The sequence below is a fragment of the Pristis pectinata genome, chromosome 28 (assembly GCF_009764475.1).
Source record: "Pristis pectinata isolate sPriPec2 chromosome 28, sPriPec2.1.pri, whole genome shotgun sequence".
NCBI lineage: Eukaryota > Metazoa > Chordata > Chondrichthyes > Rhinopristiformes > Pristidae > Pristis > Pristis pectinata.
The window spans coordinates 28,049,032-28,061,946 of record NC_067432.1 but is presented as its reverse complement, the minus strand read 5'-3'; the positions used below and the strand labels follow the sequence as shown (position 1 = coordinate 28,061,946).

Below are 12,915 nucleotides of genomic sequence, written 5' to 3'. Positions count from 1 at the left end.
CCTTCTCTGATATTCTTGTTCCCTGGTTAGCAAAAAATTTTTAAAGATGCCCTATCAGTGGGTAAATTACCACAATCCTTCTATGAAGCAACTATTTCTTTAAATCTTAAAAAGGATAAAGATCCCACTGATCGTGCATCTTATAGACCTATTTCTTTATTAAATATAGATTCAAAAATATTTTCCAAAATATTGGCCTTTATATTGGAAAAGGTTCTTCCACAAATTATCTCTGAAGACCAGACAGGATTTATTCAGAATCGTTATTTATAGTTTAATATTAGGAAATTAATGAATATTATATATACCCCTTCATCCCAAATTCCAGAATGTGTTGTCTCACTAGATGCTGAAAAGGCATTTGAGAGTCAAATAGGAATATCTATTTATTAAACTTAAAATTTAATTTTAGCCCTAAATTTATATCTGCGATTAAACTGATTTATTATACACCTATGGCTTCAATACTTACTAATAATCAAAGATCTCCTTTGTTTAGGCTTTTTCGAGGTACTAGACAAGGTTGCCCTTTAAGCCCTTTATTATTTGATATTGCTTTGGAGCCCTTGGCTATTGCACTCCGGGATTCTTCAAATATATGTGGCATTACTTGCGGACAGATGATTCTTAAGCTATCTCTTTACGCAGATGACCTGTTACTTTATATTTCTAATCCGGAGGAATCTATCCCCGCAGTACTATCACTACTAGATCAGTTTAGTGCTTTTTCTGGCTATAGATTAAATCTTAAGAGTGAACTTTTGCCATTAAATATGCAAACCCCAATTTATAGGCAATTACCTTTTAGATTAGTAACTAACTATTTTATGTACTTAGGTGTTAAAATTACCAAGAAACATAAGGATGTAGTGGTTGCTACCGTGATGCGAGAATAAAGACACGAGTCTGCAAGCTGTGGAACAAGACTGATTTATTTACCCGCCTTGCGTGGGCCTTTTAAGCCGTGTGGTTCCCGCCTTCCAAAAACGGTGATGACGTACGTGTTACGTCATCAATCTTTTCGCACGAGCGGGTTCTCCCCTGTTGCTTGGGAAAGACTAAGGCCCAGCACCATCTTGGGCCCCGCCACTCTGCCCGCCCCGACTGCTGACCCGGTTCGCCTGCGGACGATGAGTTGCCACACCCCCCCCCCCCCCCCCCCCCCAATCACCAGAACCGGCGATATGGTCCCAAAGTTCACTGGCTGTGCTAGCTGTTGCTTAGGTGGTCGGCCTCTGCGTCGCGGTGTTGGGACCTCGACCAGTTGTTGTAGGTCTAAATGGGCTGGTTTGAGGCAGTCTGTTGTGAAGACTTCTTTCTTGCCCCCAATGTTCAAAATAAAGGTGCACCCATTATTTCTGATGACCCGGAATGGCCCCTCGTATGGTCATTGCAATGGTGTCCGGGGCGTGCCCCTGCGAATGAAAATGAACTTAGTCTCGTAGTTCCTTGGGCTCACAGGATGGGGACTGACCATGTCACGAAGTGGGAAATCGGTGCCAAGCTGCCGAGCCTCTCGTGCAATCTTTCCAGGACTGCCGCGGGTTGTTCCTCTTGCCCTCTAAGGGTGGGTATGAACTCCCCTGGGATGACCAGGGGTGCACTGTACACGAGTTTGGCTCACGAAGTGTGGAGATCTTCCTTGGGGTCAGTGCGTATGCCGAGCAGGACCCAAGGAAGTTCATCAACCCAGTTAGGACCTTTCAGGTGGGCCATCAGGGCTGATTTCAGATGGCGGTGGAAACGTTCTACCAACCCGTTTGAGGGTGGTAGGCTGTGGTGGTGTGCAGCTGCGTTCCTAGCATGTTCGCTAATGCAGACCATAGGCTGGAGGTAAACTGGGTGCCTCTGTCTGAAGTGATGTGGGCTGGAACACCAAAGCGCCTGACCCAAGTTGTGAGCAGCACCTAGGCGTGGGAATAGATCGTGATGTCTGAGAGAGGGGTTGCCTCTGGCCACCTCTTGAACCGGTCCACGATGGTAAGGAGGTGCCGCGTTCCTCTTGAAACTGGCAGGGGATCAATGAGGTCAACGTGAATGTGGTCAAACCTTCTGTGGGTAGGCTCGAACTGCTGTTGCGGGACCTTGGTGTGTCGTTGGATTTTTGATGTCTGGCAGTGCGGACAAGTCTTGGCCCACTCACTGACCTGTTTGCGCAGGCCATGCCAGACAAACTTGCTGGCGACTAGTCGGACAGTCGATCTGATGGACGGGTGCGTCAACCCGTGTACTGAGTCGAAAACGCGTTTCCGCCAGGCTGCAGGAACTATAGGCCGGGGCTGACTGGTTGCGACGTTGCACAGGAGGGTCCGCTGACCTGGGCCAACTATGAAATCTTGGAGCTGCAGGCCTGAGACTGCGGTTCTGTAGCTGGGCAGCTCATCATCGGCTTGCTGTGCGTCGGCCAGGGCCGCGTAGTCTACACCCAGGGACAGGCTGTGGATGGTCGGTCTGGAGAGCGCATCAGCAATGATATTGTCCTTTCTGGAGACATGTTGGATATCCGTTGTGAACTCGGAAATGTAGGACAAATGTTGTCACTGGCAGGCTGACCAGGGATCGGAGATCTTAGAGAAGGTGAAAGGCTTGTGGTCAGTGAACACGGTGAAAGGCCTGCCTTCTAAAAAGTACCGGAAATGCCAGATTGCCAGGTACAGCGCTAGTAGTTCGCGATCAAAAGCGCTGTATTTGAGTTCAGATGGCCTAAGGTGCCTGCTGAAAAACGCCAAGGGTTGCCAACGGCCTTTGATTAGTTGTTCCAGTACCCCACCGATCGTGGTGTTGGATGCATCCACCGTGAGGGCGGTTGGGACGTCTGTCCTGGGGTGTACCAGCATCGCAGCATCTGCTTGGGCTTCTTTGGCCTTAACGAAGGCAGCCACGGCCTCGTCGTCCCAGGTGATGTCCTTGCCCTTGCCAGACATCAGCGAGAACAAAGGGCACATGATACGGGCTGCTGCAGGGATGAAATGATGGTAAAAGTTGACCATCCCAACGAACTCCTGCAGGCCTTTGACTGTGTTGGGACGGGCAAAATGGCAGATAGCATCTACCTTGGCGGGTAGGGGTGTTGCTCCCTCGCTGGTGATTCTGTGGCCAAGGAAATCGATAGAGTCTGAATTGGCACTTGGCCGGGTTGATAGTGAGGCCAAAATCACTGAGGCGGGAGTACAGTTGGTGGAGGTGGGAAAGGTGTTCTTGGCGGTTACGGCTGGTGATGAGGATGTCATCTAAATAAATGAACACCAAGTCCAGGTCACGGCCTACCGTATCCATTAGCTGCTGGAAGGTCTGCACGGCATTCTTAAGGCCGAACGGAGTGATGAGTGCAGTTTTGGGGACATCGTCAGGGTGGACTGGGATTTGGTGGTATCCCTGGATGAGGTCCACCTTGGAGAAGATGTGGGCCCTGTGTAGGTTTGCCGTGAAGTCCTGGATATGAGGGATGGGGTAGCGGTCTGGCGTGGTGGCATCATTCAGCCTGCGGTAGTCGCCGCAGGGCCTTCACCCGCTGGTGGCTTTGGGGACCATGTGCAGGGGGAAGGCCCAGGGGCTGTCTGACCTGCGAACGATCCCCAGCTCCTCCATGCAGCGGAACTCCTCCTTCGCCAGGTGGAGCTTGTCTGGAGGTAGTTGTCGTGCTTGGGCATGAAGGGGTGGCCCTGTTGTAGTGATGTGGTGCTGCACCCCGTGTTTGGGCATCGAATTTGTGAACTGAAGTGCCAGAACCAATGGGAACTAAGCTAGGAGCTTGGTGAACTCGTTGCCAGACAGGGAAACGGAGTCCAGGCGCGGGGCTGGTAGGCTGGCTTCTCCCAGAGAGTAAGTTTGGAAGGTTCTGGAGTGCACTAGCCGTTTCCCTCGCAGGTCGACTAACAGGCTGTGGGCCCGGATGAAGTCAGCTCCCAGGAGTGGCTGGGCGACGGCGGCAAGGGTAACGTTCCAGGTAAAATGGCTGTCGTCGAATTGTAATTGGATTGTACAGGTACCGAAAGTCCATATCGTTGTCCCGTTTGCGGCTTTGAGGGTAGGTCCCTGTTGCCTGCTATGAGTGTCACGGCTGGTCGGGGGTAAAACACTGACTTCTGCTGCAGTATCGACAAGGAAACGACGCCCAGACTGCTTGTCCCAAACGAATAGGAGGCTGTGTTGGTGGCCAGCTGCCATAGCTATCAGCGGCAGCTGGCCCTGGCGTTTCCCTGAAATGTGCAGGGTGGGCACATCGGGCCTCCGCGCCCCACCTCTGATGGTAGAAACACAGCTGGTTGTCAGTGTCGTCGTCTGTGTTTCTGGGGTGTGGTTGCTCAGCTGCTGGGACTGGTTTAGGTGGGCGTTGGGCACGCGGTCTGGTGATTTGGCCGATGGACGAACTGCTCTCGCGTTTGGCCTTTCACAGGACATCTGCCTGGGCGGCTACCTCAAGTGGATTGCTGAAGTGGGCGTTGGCCAACAGCAGGTGAATTTTGTCGGGCAGCTGTTCGAAGAAGGCCTGCTTGAACATCGGCGGGGCTTGTGTCCCTTAGCCAAGGCCAGCATCTCGTTCATCAGGGCCGATGGAGATCTGTCCCCCAGGCCGTCAAGATGAAGCAGGCGGGCAGCGCGCTCACGATGGGAGAGGCCGAAGGTCGGAATGAGAAGGGCCCTGAAAGCCAGGTACTTGCCTTCCTCCAGAGGAGACTGGATGAAGTCTCCGACCTGGTTGGGTGGCTGGCTCCTGGTCCAGGGAGCTGACCACGTGGTAGTACCGTGTGGAGTCGGAGATGATCTGTCGAAGTTGGAACTGGGCTTCGGCCTGGTCGAACCAGACACGGGGCCAAAGCATCCAAAAGGTGGGCAGCTTGAGTGACACTGCGTTGGTTACTGCGTTGTCGTTCATTGTGTGGGTCCAAAATCCGTTTGGACCGTCGGCGTCACCAATATAGCGGCTGCTACAGCAATGCAAGAATAAAGACACAAGTCTGCAAGCTGTGGAACAAGACTGATTTATTTACCCGCCTTGCGTGGGCCTTTTAAGCCGTGCGCTTCCCGCCTTCTGAAAACGGAAATGACGTATGTGCTACGTCATTGAAATCTTTTCGCGCATGCGGGTTCTCCCCCGTCGCTCGAAAGACGAAGGCCCAGCACCATCTTGGGCCCCGCCGCTCCGACGACGTGCGCCCCAACCGCCGAGCCAGTTCGCCTGCGCAGATGATGAGTCGCCACAAGGACTTATTTAAAGTTAATTTATTGCCTTTAATTGACCATGTTAAATAATTATTTCCTGAATGGTCCCCACTGTCTTTATCACTGGTAGCCCAAATTAATGTGGTTAAGATGAATATTTTACCAAAATTTTTATATTTATTTCAAGCGATTCCAACTTACATCTGGAAATCTTTTTTTGACACTATTGATTCTAAAATTCTTTCATATATTTGGCAGAATAAAAACCCAAGGTTAAGTAAGAAATATTTACAAAAACTAAAAAAGGATAGTGGTATGGTCCTGCCTAACTTTAGATTATATTATTGGGCAATTAATATCAGATATTTAATTTTTTGGATACAAGATTTAGATGTAATTCAATGTCCCAAATGGGTACACCTTGAGCGTCAATCAATACTTGGATTTTCATTAGTTTCTATTTTAGGAGCTTCACTCCCTTTTGCACTTACCAAATTAAGTAAACATATGATTAACCCAGTAGTTAAACAAACAATATGAATATGGTTTCAATTTCGTGAATTTTTTTGGATTAAATAAATTTAACTTGTCAAGTCCCAATCAATCTAATTTTTTTCTTTCAACCATCCAGAGTTGACTCAGCTTTTTCTATATGGAAAAGGAAGGGAATAGTATGTTTTCTTGATTTATTCATTGATAACTGTTTTTCATCTTTTGAACAACTGTTTAACAAATACAATTTGACTGGATCACACTTTTTTCGATATTTGCAGATTAGAAATTTTTTAAAAGCTACTATACCCTCTTTTCAGACACCTTACAAAACTGAAATTACGTAAAAAAATTTTAGGTCTTAATCCTTATCAGAAGGGCTTGAAAGCAACAATCTATGATTTAATTATGAAAATACGTCCAGAATCACTGGACAAAATTAAGAATGAATGGGAAAGTGAACTCCAGACATCTTTACCTACAGAGACATGGAAGAAAATTCTTCATTTAGTTAATACATCTTCAATGTGTGCCAGACACTCTTTGATACAGTTTAAGGTAGTTCACAGGACCCATATGTCAAAAGATAAGCTAGCCTGTTTTTATCACCATATAAATCCTATATGTGACAGATGTAAGTAGAATGTGGCTTCTTTGACACACATGTTTTGGTCCTGTCCTCTTTTGAAAAAATATTGGAAAGACATTTTTAACATTATTTCAACTGTATTGAATATTGATTTACAACCTCATCCTATCACTGCAATTTTTGGATTACCAAGGATAGTCTGGCCATTTATCTGCTTCCGCTTACTGTATGATTGCCTTTGTTACATTAAAGGCCAAATGATCCATTTTGCATAAATGGAAGGATCCAATACCCCCTACTACTTTTCAATAGTTCTCTCAAACTGTATCATGTTTAAACTTGGAAAAAATTAGGAGTGGTCCTGTTGATCCTTCGCTTAAATTTGAAGATATTTGGAGTTTATTTATTCAATATTTTCACATGATATAGATCCCTCTTCAATAACTTTCCAATTTAGAGGAATGGATTTGACGACATAATATTGCTCTGTTTCTACTGAGAAATTTCAGTCCAGTCTTTTTTTCATTTTTTTTGTTTTTTTTTCTCTTGAAATTTTTCTTTATAGTTTGGTTTGATATATTGTTTATAATTTTTCTTATTGATTTGGGGATTTTTTCTTTTGTATATATATTTGTGTATGTGTGTGTGTGTATATATATATATATATATATATATATATATATATATATATATATATTTATGTGAGTGTGTATTATATAATGAAAAAAATAAATCTTTTTCTCTCCTTTATATTATATTCATTTATTAAGAGATTGTGGGATCTACAGATTTTTTTTATATTTTATTATTCTTTGATTATCTGTGCCATTGTTCTCCTGATGTCTTTGTATTGCATGTACAAACATCGATGTGAAATATTAATCTGTATTAATTTGGAAACTAATAAAAAGATTGAAAAAGAAAAAGACATAGCTTATTGTGGCTTAATTGTATTCGGTCAGGTACTCTGTAGCAAGAAAAGATCCAGCAAGGATTTTCTGTGTACTTTAGTTAAACTAACCAAAACATTTTTAACATTCTCTAGGCTCTTTTTTGGCATGACATTTTTAGAGATAAGATTCCATTTAAAAAAAAGTGACCAAGTGACCATAGAAAATAACTGAACATCATTTTAAGCACCGAATTTGTTGGTTTTGTTTTTTTTCCATTATGTGGGAATTAGTGTGACTACATAAATATTGTTCTTTTTCTCTAGGCCTTTGCCGACAGTCCTCATTATAGTGAACACTTGAACGATAGTCGATTAGGATCCCATGAAGGATTGTCACCAACACCGTTCATGAACTCCAGCCTGATGGGTAAGTAGCAGTTCTTAAAAAGCAGACTTTTGTAACCTTTCTAAATCTGTGTGGTCACGAATAGCCATTTGTCATCCCTTGTCTGAACTGATACTTTCGTGCGTCAAGAGACTTGCAACTTCGCAATAATGGTGTGTTACTGGGACCAAGAAACACACCCTTTTGTTTTCAAATCATATTCTTTTCCTAATTTGTGGGCAAAAGATGCTTTTCAATATTTTTATGGTCTTTAAAGTGGCCTATATAATGGAGTAATTTTATTTATTTTGGGAGACTGTGAAAGTAGAGCTTAGATTTTGCTATTTCTTTGATTTTTGGGAGTTTTGTAAGGTTTAGTTACATTGTCAAATCCAAATTACTTTGTCCAGGTTTCTTTTGATTAAGATCTTTATTTAATTCTGCAATATTCTATACATCTTTTTTTTCCCCCCTCCCCCAGCCTTCCAAACAACCCTCCCTTCCCTACCCATTGTCACCCAGTATACACATATTTACACATTTGATCTTTGGCTGAATGAAATGAATTAGCAGAGAAAAAGTCATCCCATTAACTGGAGGCAGTTTGTTTTTATTCCATCATCCTCTTCCCTGAAACTGGAATGGTAATCTAGTGGCCCAACTGTTACCTTGCAACATCTCTTTGAGGGTATGCAAGTTGAATTCTCATTTAAGAGAGAGATTCAAATTTTGTATCTGTATAAAAGCCAAATTTTGTAATGATGAATCCACTAGGTTGTCTACTTTTATACAATTCTGTTTGTTTTCATTGTGGATACCCTGGGAAAATTTCACATTTGTGTAAAGTGTGAAAATTGGAAATTCATTTCTGGCTGTTCTGGAACGAAAAACTTAAAAATCCTTGAAGTGAAAGATTGAAGTATATCACGTGGAGCTCAATGGTTTTATTGAGAGCTTGGGCAATCAAATTTGCTATCAAATTCAATTTTTGGTCATATCTCAAAATTGTTGTTTTAAGTTTTTCTCTGACCTTTTTGGAACAAAAATAAAATCACAAAATAACAGTAATATTACAACCCCAGTTGAGATTTCAAGGGGATGTGTATGATCTGCTTTCACAGTGATCTCACCAATGCTACTTAAGTAGCATTTGTAGTAACGTGGATTTACTTAATTCCAGATCGCTAGGTCAGTGGGTTTCTGCTGGAACATGTGACTTGGTTGTTGAATTGAGTGCAATGTTATTTAAGTATCCATCTGCTTGCATGTCTGATTTTTAAATGCTTTTCTACTGCTTTTCCTTATGAAGTTGTGAATTGATTCAGGAGACCCAGACCACTGTTGATGGAGCTAAGTAGTCATTCTTAAGTCAAGGCTGTGAATGGAAATAGTATTCTGGAGGACATCCAAATTTAGACCAATCTCTTGAATATGTTCCTTCATGTTTTCCTGATCTGCCTCACTTATACCACACTTAAACATTCATCACAGAAAAAATATTAACAGCAGCAGGTGTGAGTTGTCAGCGTATACACCAATCAAATGTCTGCTGTTCACTGTCTGCAGTTCTGCTCTAGACTAAGTGATGCCTTTACCAACTGAAGCACTGAAACTTGGACAAGATTGTAAACTTGAACAACTCACTGCAATTTCAGGGTTATAAAGAAATTGTTGCATTTCATATGAGCAGTTACCATGGAAGTTTACAGACAGGAGATCATGAAGTCCCTTTCTAACCCTGCTGACTAAAACTCTGCTATTGAAACTAATCCCATCTTTCAACTAGGTTACACCAACTCAAGTACTCAATCGGGCACTTTTTTAAATCAGTGATATTTTTTGTGAGGGTGTCCACCTCTTTTTCCTCAGTGGACAAATGTGCTTTAAGCCTTCCTGGAATGCCTTTCTTTGTTGTGACACGGATTTGACTCTTAAATCCTGTCCACTTTTGCTCAATTGCATTACATCCAGTAAAATTGGTTGTGCCAGTTTAGAACTTTTAAACTTGGTCTTTCTATGACCTTTTCTATAGCCACACTAAACTGTATTAATTTCCACTAGAATGCTCTCCTCCGTGTAATCCTTCCACCTATCCAGCTTCATTATCTCAAAGTAAATCCAGGACTACTACTGCTCTCCCTTTGGGCTTCCCATGTTTTGATTTAAAAAAAACATGTTCATAATGAATTCTTCACCCTGTAATACTTTTTCATGGAAAGGTTAAGCAGACTGAGCCTACACTTTTTATGGAGTTCAAAAGAATGAAAGATGATAGCACTGTAACAAATTCCTCAGAGGCTTGACTGGATAAATGCAGAGTTGTTTCCCTTGGTTAGGGTGTCTTGCCTCAAAATAAGGGATTTGTTATTGAGGATTTGTCGACAAGGGATAATCGATAGTGCTATTAAGCAGCACTTTCTTAGCAGCAACCTCACAGAAGCCTAGTTTGGGTTCCAAAGTCACTCAGCTTCTGACCTCATTTACATTCTTAGTCTGAACGTGGGCAAAAGAGCTGAACTCCAGAGGTGGTGAGAGCAACTGCCCTTGACATCAAGGCAGCATTTGATTATGGCTTAAAGGAGCCTTGGCTAAACTGAAGCCATTCGGAATCAGGTGGGGGGAGCCCTCTTTGTTGGAATCATACCCAGCACAAAGAAGATGGTTGTGGTGTTTGGAGGTCAATCATCTTAACCACAGGGCATCTCTGCATGAGTTCCTCGGGGTAGTGTTCTACGCTTAACCATCTTTGGCTGCTTCATCAATGACTTTCCTTCAGTCGTAAGGACACTGATTCCACAGCATTCACCACCTTTCTTGATGACTCAGATGATGAAGCAGTCCACATCTAAAGGTCTGGACAATATCCAGGCCTGGGCTGATAGCATTCACGTCACACAAATGCCAGGCAATGGCAGTATTCAACGAGAAAAATCCAGCTATCACCCCCTGATGTTCAATAACATTACTATCAGTATGCTGCAGGATGCCAATGACCAGAAGCTGAACTGAGTAGCCATTAATAATGCGGCTACAAGAGCCGATCAGAGGCTAGGAATCCAGTGGCAAGTTACTTGCCACCTACTTCCCAGAGCCTCTCCACTTGCCTGGATGAGTGGAACTTCAACAGAGCTCAAGAAGCTCGACGCCATACAGCACATAATAGCAGCAGTTTGTACCATCTACAGGATGTACTGCAGCAACTCACCAAGGACCTCTACCAACTAGAAGGACAAAGGCACCAAGGAACACCAGCACGTGAAAGTTGCTTTCCAAGCCGCACATCATCCTGACTTGGAAATGTATCGCTGTTCCTTCACTGTTGCTGGGTCAAAAATCCTGCAACTCTCCCTTGCAGCATTGCAGGTATACCCACACCTCAAAGATTGCAGCAATTCAAGAAGGCAGCTCACCACTACCTTCTCAAGGGCAATTAGGGATGGGCAATTAAGTGCTGGCTCGGCCACATCCCTTGAATGAGTTTTAAAAAATTGGCGAGTAGGGTTAAGGAAAACCCAAGGCATTTTCACTTATGTGAAGAGCAGAAGGATGAAGATAGGACCGATTAGAGACAAAGGTGGGAAGATGTGCCTGGAAGCTGTGGAAGTGGGTGAGGTCCTCAATGGATACTTCAGTATTCACCAAGGAGAGGGGCATTGATGATGCTGAGGACAGTGTTGGTAAGGGTAATATTCTAGAGTATGTAGATATCAAGAGAGAGGATGTGTTGGAGCTGTTAGAAAATATTAGGACAGATAAGTCCCCAGGGCCTGATGGAATATTCCCCAGGCTGCTTCGTGAGGCGAGGGAGGAGATTGCTGAACCATTGGCTAGGATCTTTGCGTCCTTGTTGTCCACAGGAATGGTACCGGAGGATTGGAGGGTGGCAAATGTTGTCCCCTTATTCAAAAAAGGTAGTAGAGATAATCTAGGGAATTACAGATCAGTGAGCCTTATGTTTGGTGGGCAAGCTGTTGGAAAGGATTCTTAGGATCTATGAGCATTTAGAGAATCATGGCCTGATCAGGGACAGCCAGCATGGCTTTGTGAAGGGAAAATCATGTCTCACAAGCCTGCTAGGGTTCTTTGAGGAGGTGACCAGGCAGATTGATGAGGGTAGTGCAGTAGATGTGGTCTACATGGATTTTAGTAAGGCATTTGACAAGGTTCCACATGGTAGGCTTCTTCAGAAGGTCAGAGGCCAAGGGATCCAGGGAGGCTTGGCTGTGTGGATTCAGAATTGGCTTGCCTGTAGAAAGCAGAGGGTTGTGGTGGAGGGAATGGATTTGGATTGGAGGGCTGTGACTAGTGGCGTCCCACAAGGATCAGTCTGGGACCTCTACTTTTCGTGATATTTATTAATGATCTGGATGAGGGGGTAGAAGGGTGGGTTGGCAAGTTTGCAGACGACACAAAGGTTGGTGGTGTTGTGGATAGTGTGGAGGACTGTCAAAGATTGCTGAGGGACATTGATAGGATGCAGAGCTGGGCTGAGAAGTGGCAGATGGAGTTCAATACGGAGAAGTGTGAGGTGGTACACTTTGGAAGGATGAACTCCAAGGCGGAGTACAAAGTTAATGGCAGGATTCTGGGTAGTGTGGAGGAGTAGAGGGATCTGGGGGTTCATATCCACAGATCACTGAAAGTTGCCTCACAGGTGGATAGGGTAGTTAAGAAAGCTTATAGGATGTTAGCTTTCATAAGTCATGGGATCGAGTTTAAGAGCCGCGAGGTAATGATGCAGCTCTACAAAACTCTGGTTAGACCACACTTAGACTACTTGTGTCCAGTTCTGGTCGCCTCATTATAGGAAGGATGTGGAAGTGTTGGAAAAGGTGCAGAGGAGATTTACCAGGATGCTGCCTGGTTTAGAGAGCAAGCATTATGAGGAGAGATTAAGGGAGCTAGGGCTTTACTCTTTGGAGAGAAGGAGGATGAGAGGAGACATGATAGAGGTATACAAAATATTAAGAGGAATAGATAGAGTAGACAGCCAGCGCCTCTTTCCCAGGGCACCAATGCTCAGTACAAGAGGGCATGGCTTTAAAGTAATGGGTGGGAAGTTCAAGGGAGATATCAGAGGGAGGTTTTTTTTTTAGCCAGAGGGTGGTTGGTGCATGGAATGTGCTGCCTGGGGTGGTGGTGGAGGCAGGTACATTGGTAAAATTCAAGAGGTTGCTAGATAAGCATATGGAGGAATTTAAGATAGAGGGATATGTGGGAGGAAGGGGTTAGATAGTCTTAGGTGAGGTTTACAGGTCGGCCCAACATGGTGGGCCGAAGGGCCTGTATTGTGCTGTACTGTTCTGATTCTATGAAAAATGACACACATTTCTTCACCCAAAGGGATTGGATCTTTGGAATTTATTACCCAAAAGAGCTGTGGAGGCTCGTTCA

General features: G+C 44.2%; 1 protein-coding gene across 7 annotated transcripts in view; it reads left to right on the top strand.

Moving 5' to 3' along the window:
• The window catches only part of tcf12 (transcription factor 12), a 244,847-nt gene that overhangs the window by 73,087 nt on the left and 158,845 nt on the right, over positions 1–12,915 (top strand). For all 7 annotated transcript variants that reach the window (XM_052040335.1, XM_052040333.1, XM_052040331.1 and 4 more), the window contains one exon: positions 7,461–7,563. In XM_052040335.1, the coding sequence (XP_051896295.1) occupies positions 7,461–7,563 (103 nt within the window). The remainder of the gene's footprint in view (positions 1–7,460; positions 7,564–12,915) is intronic.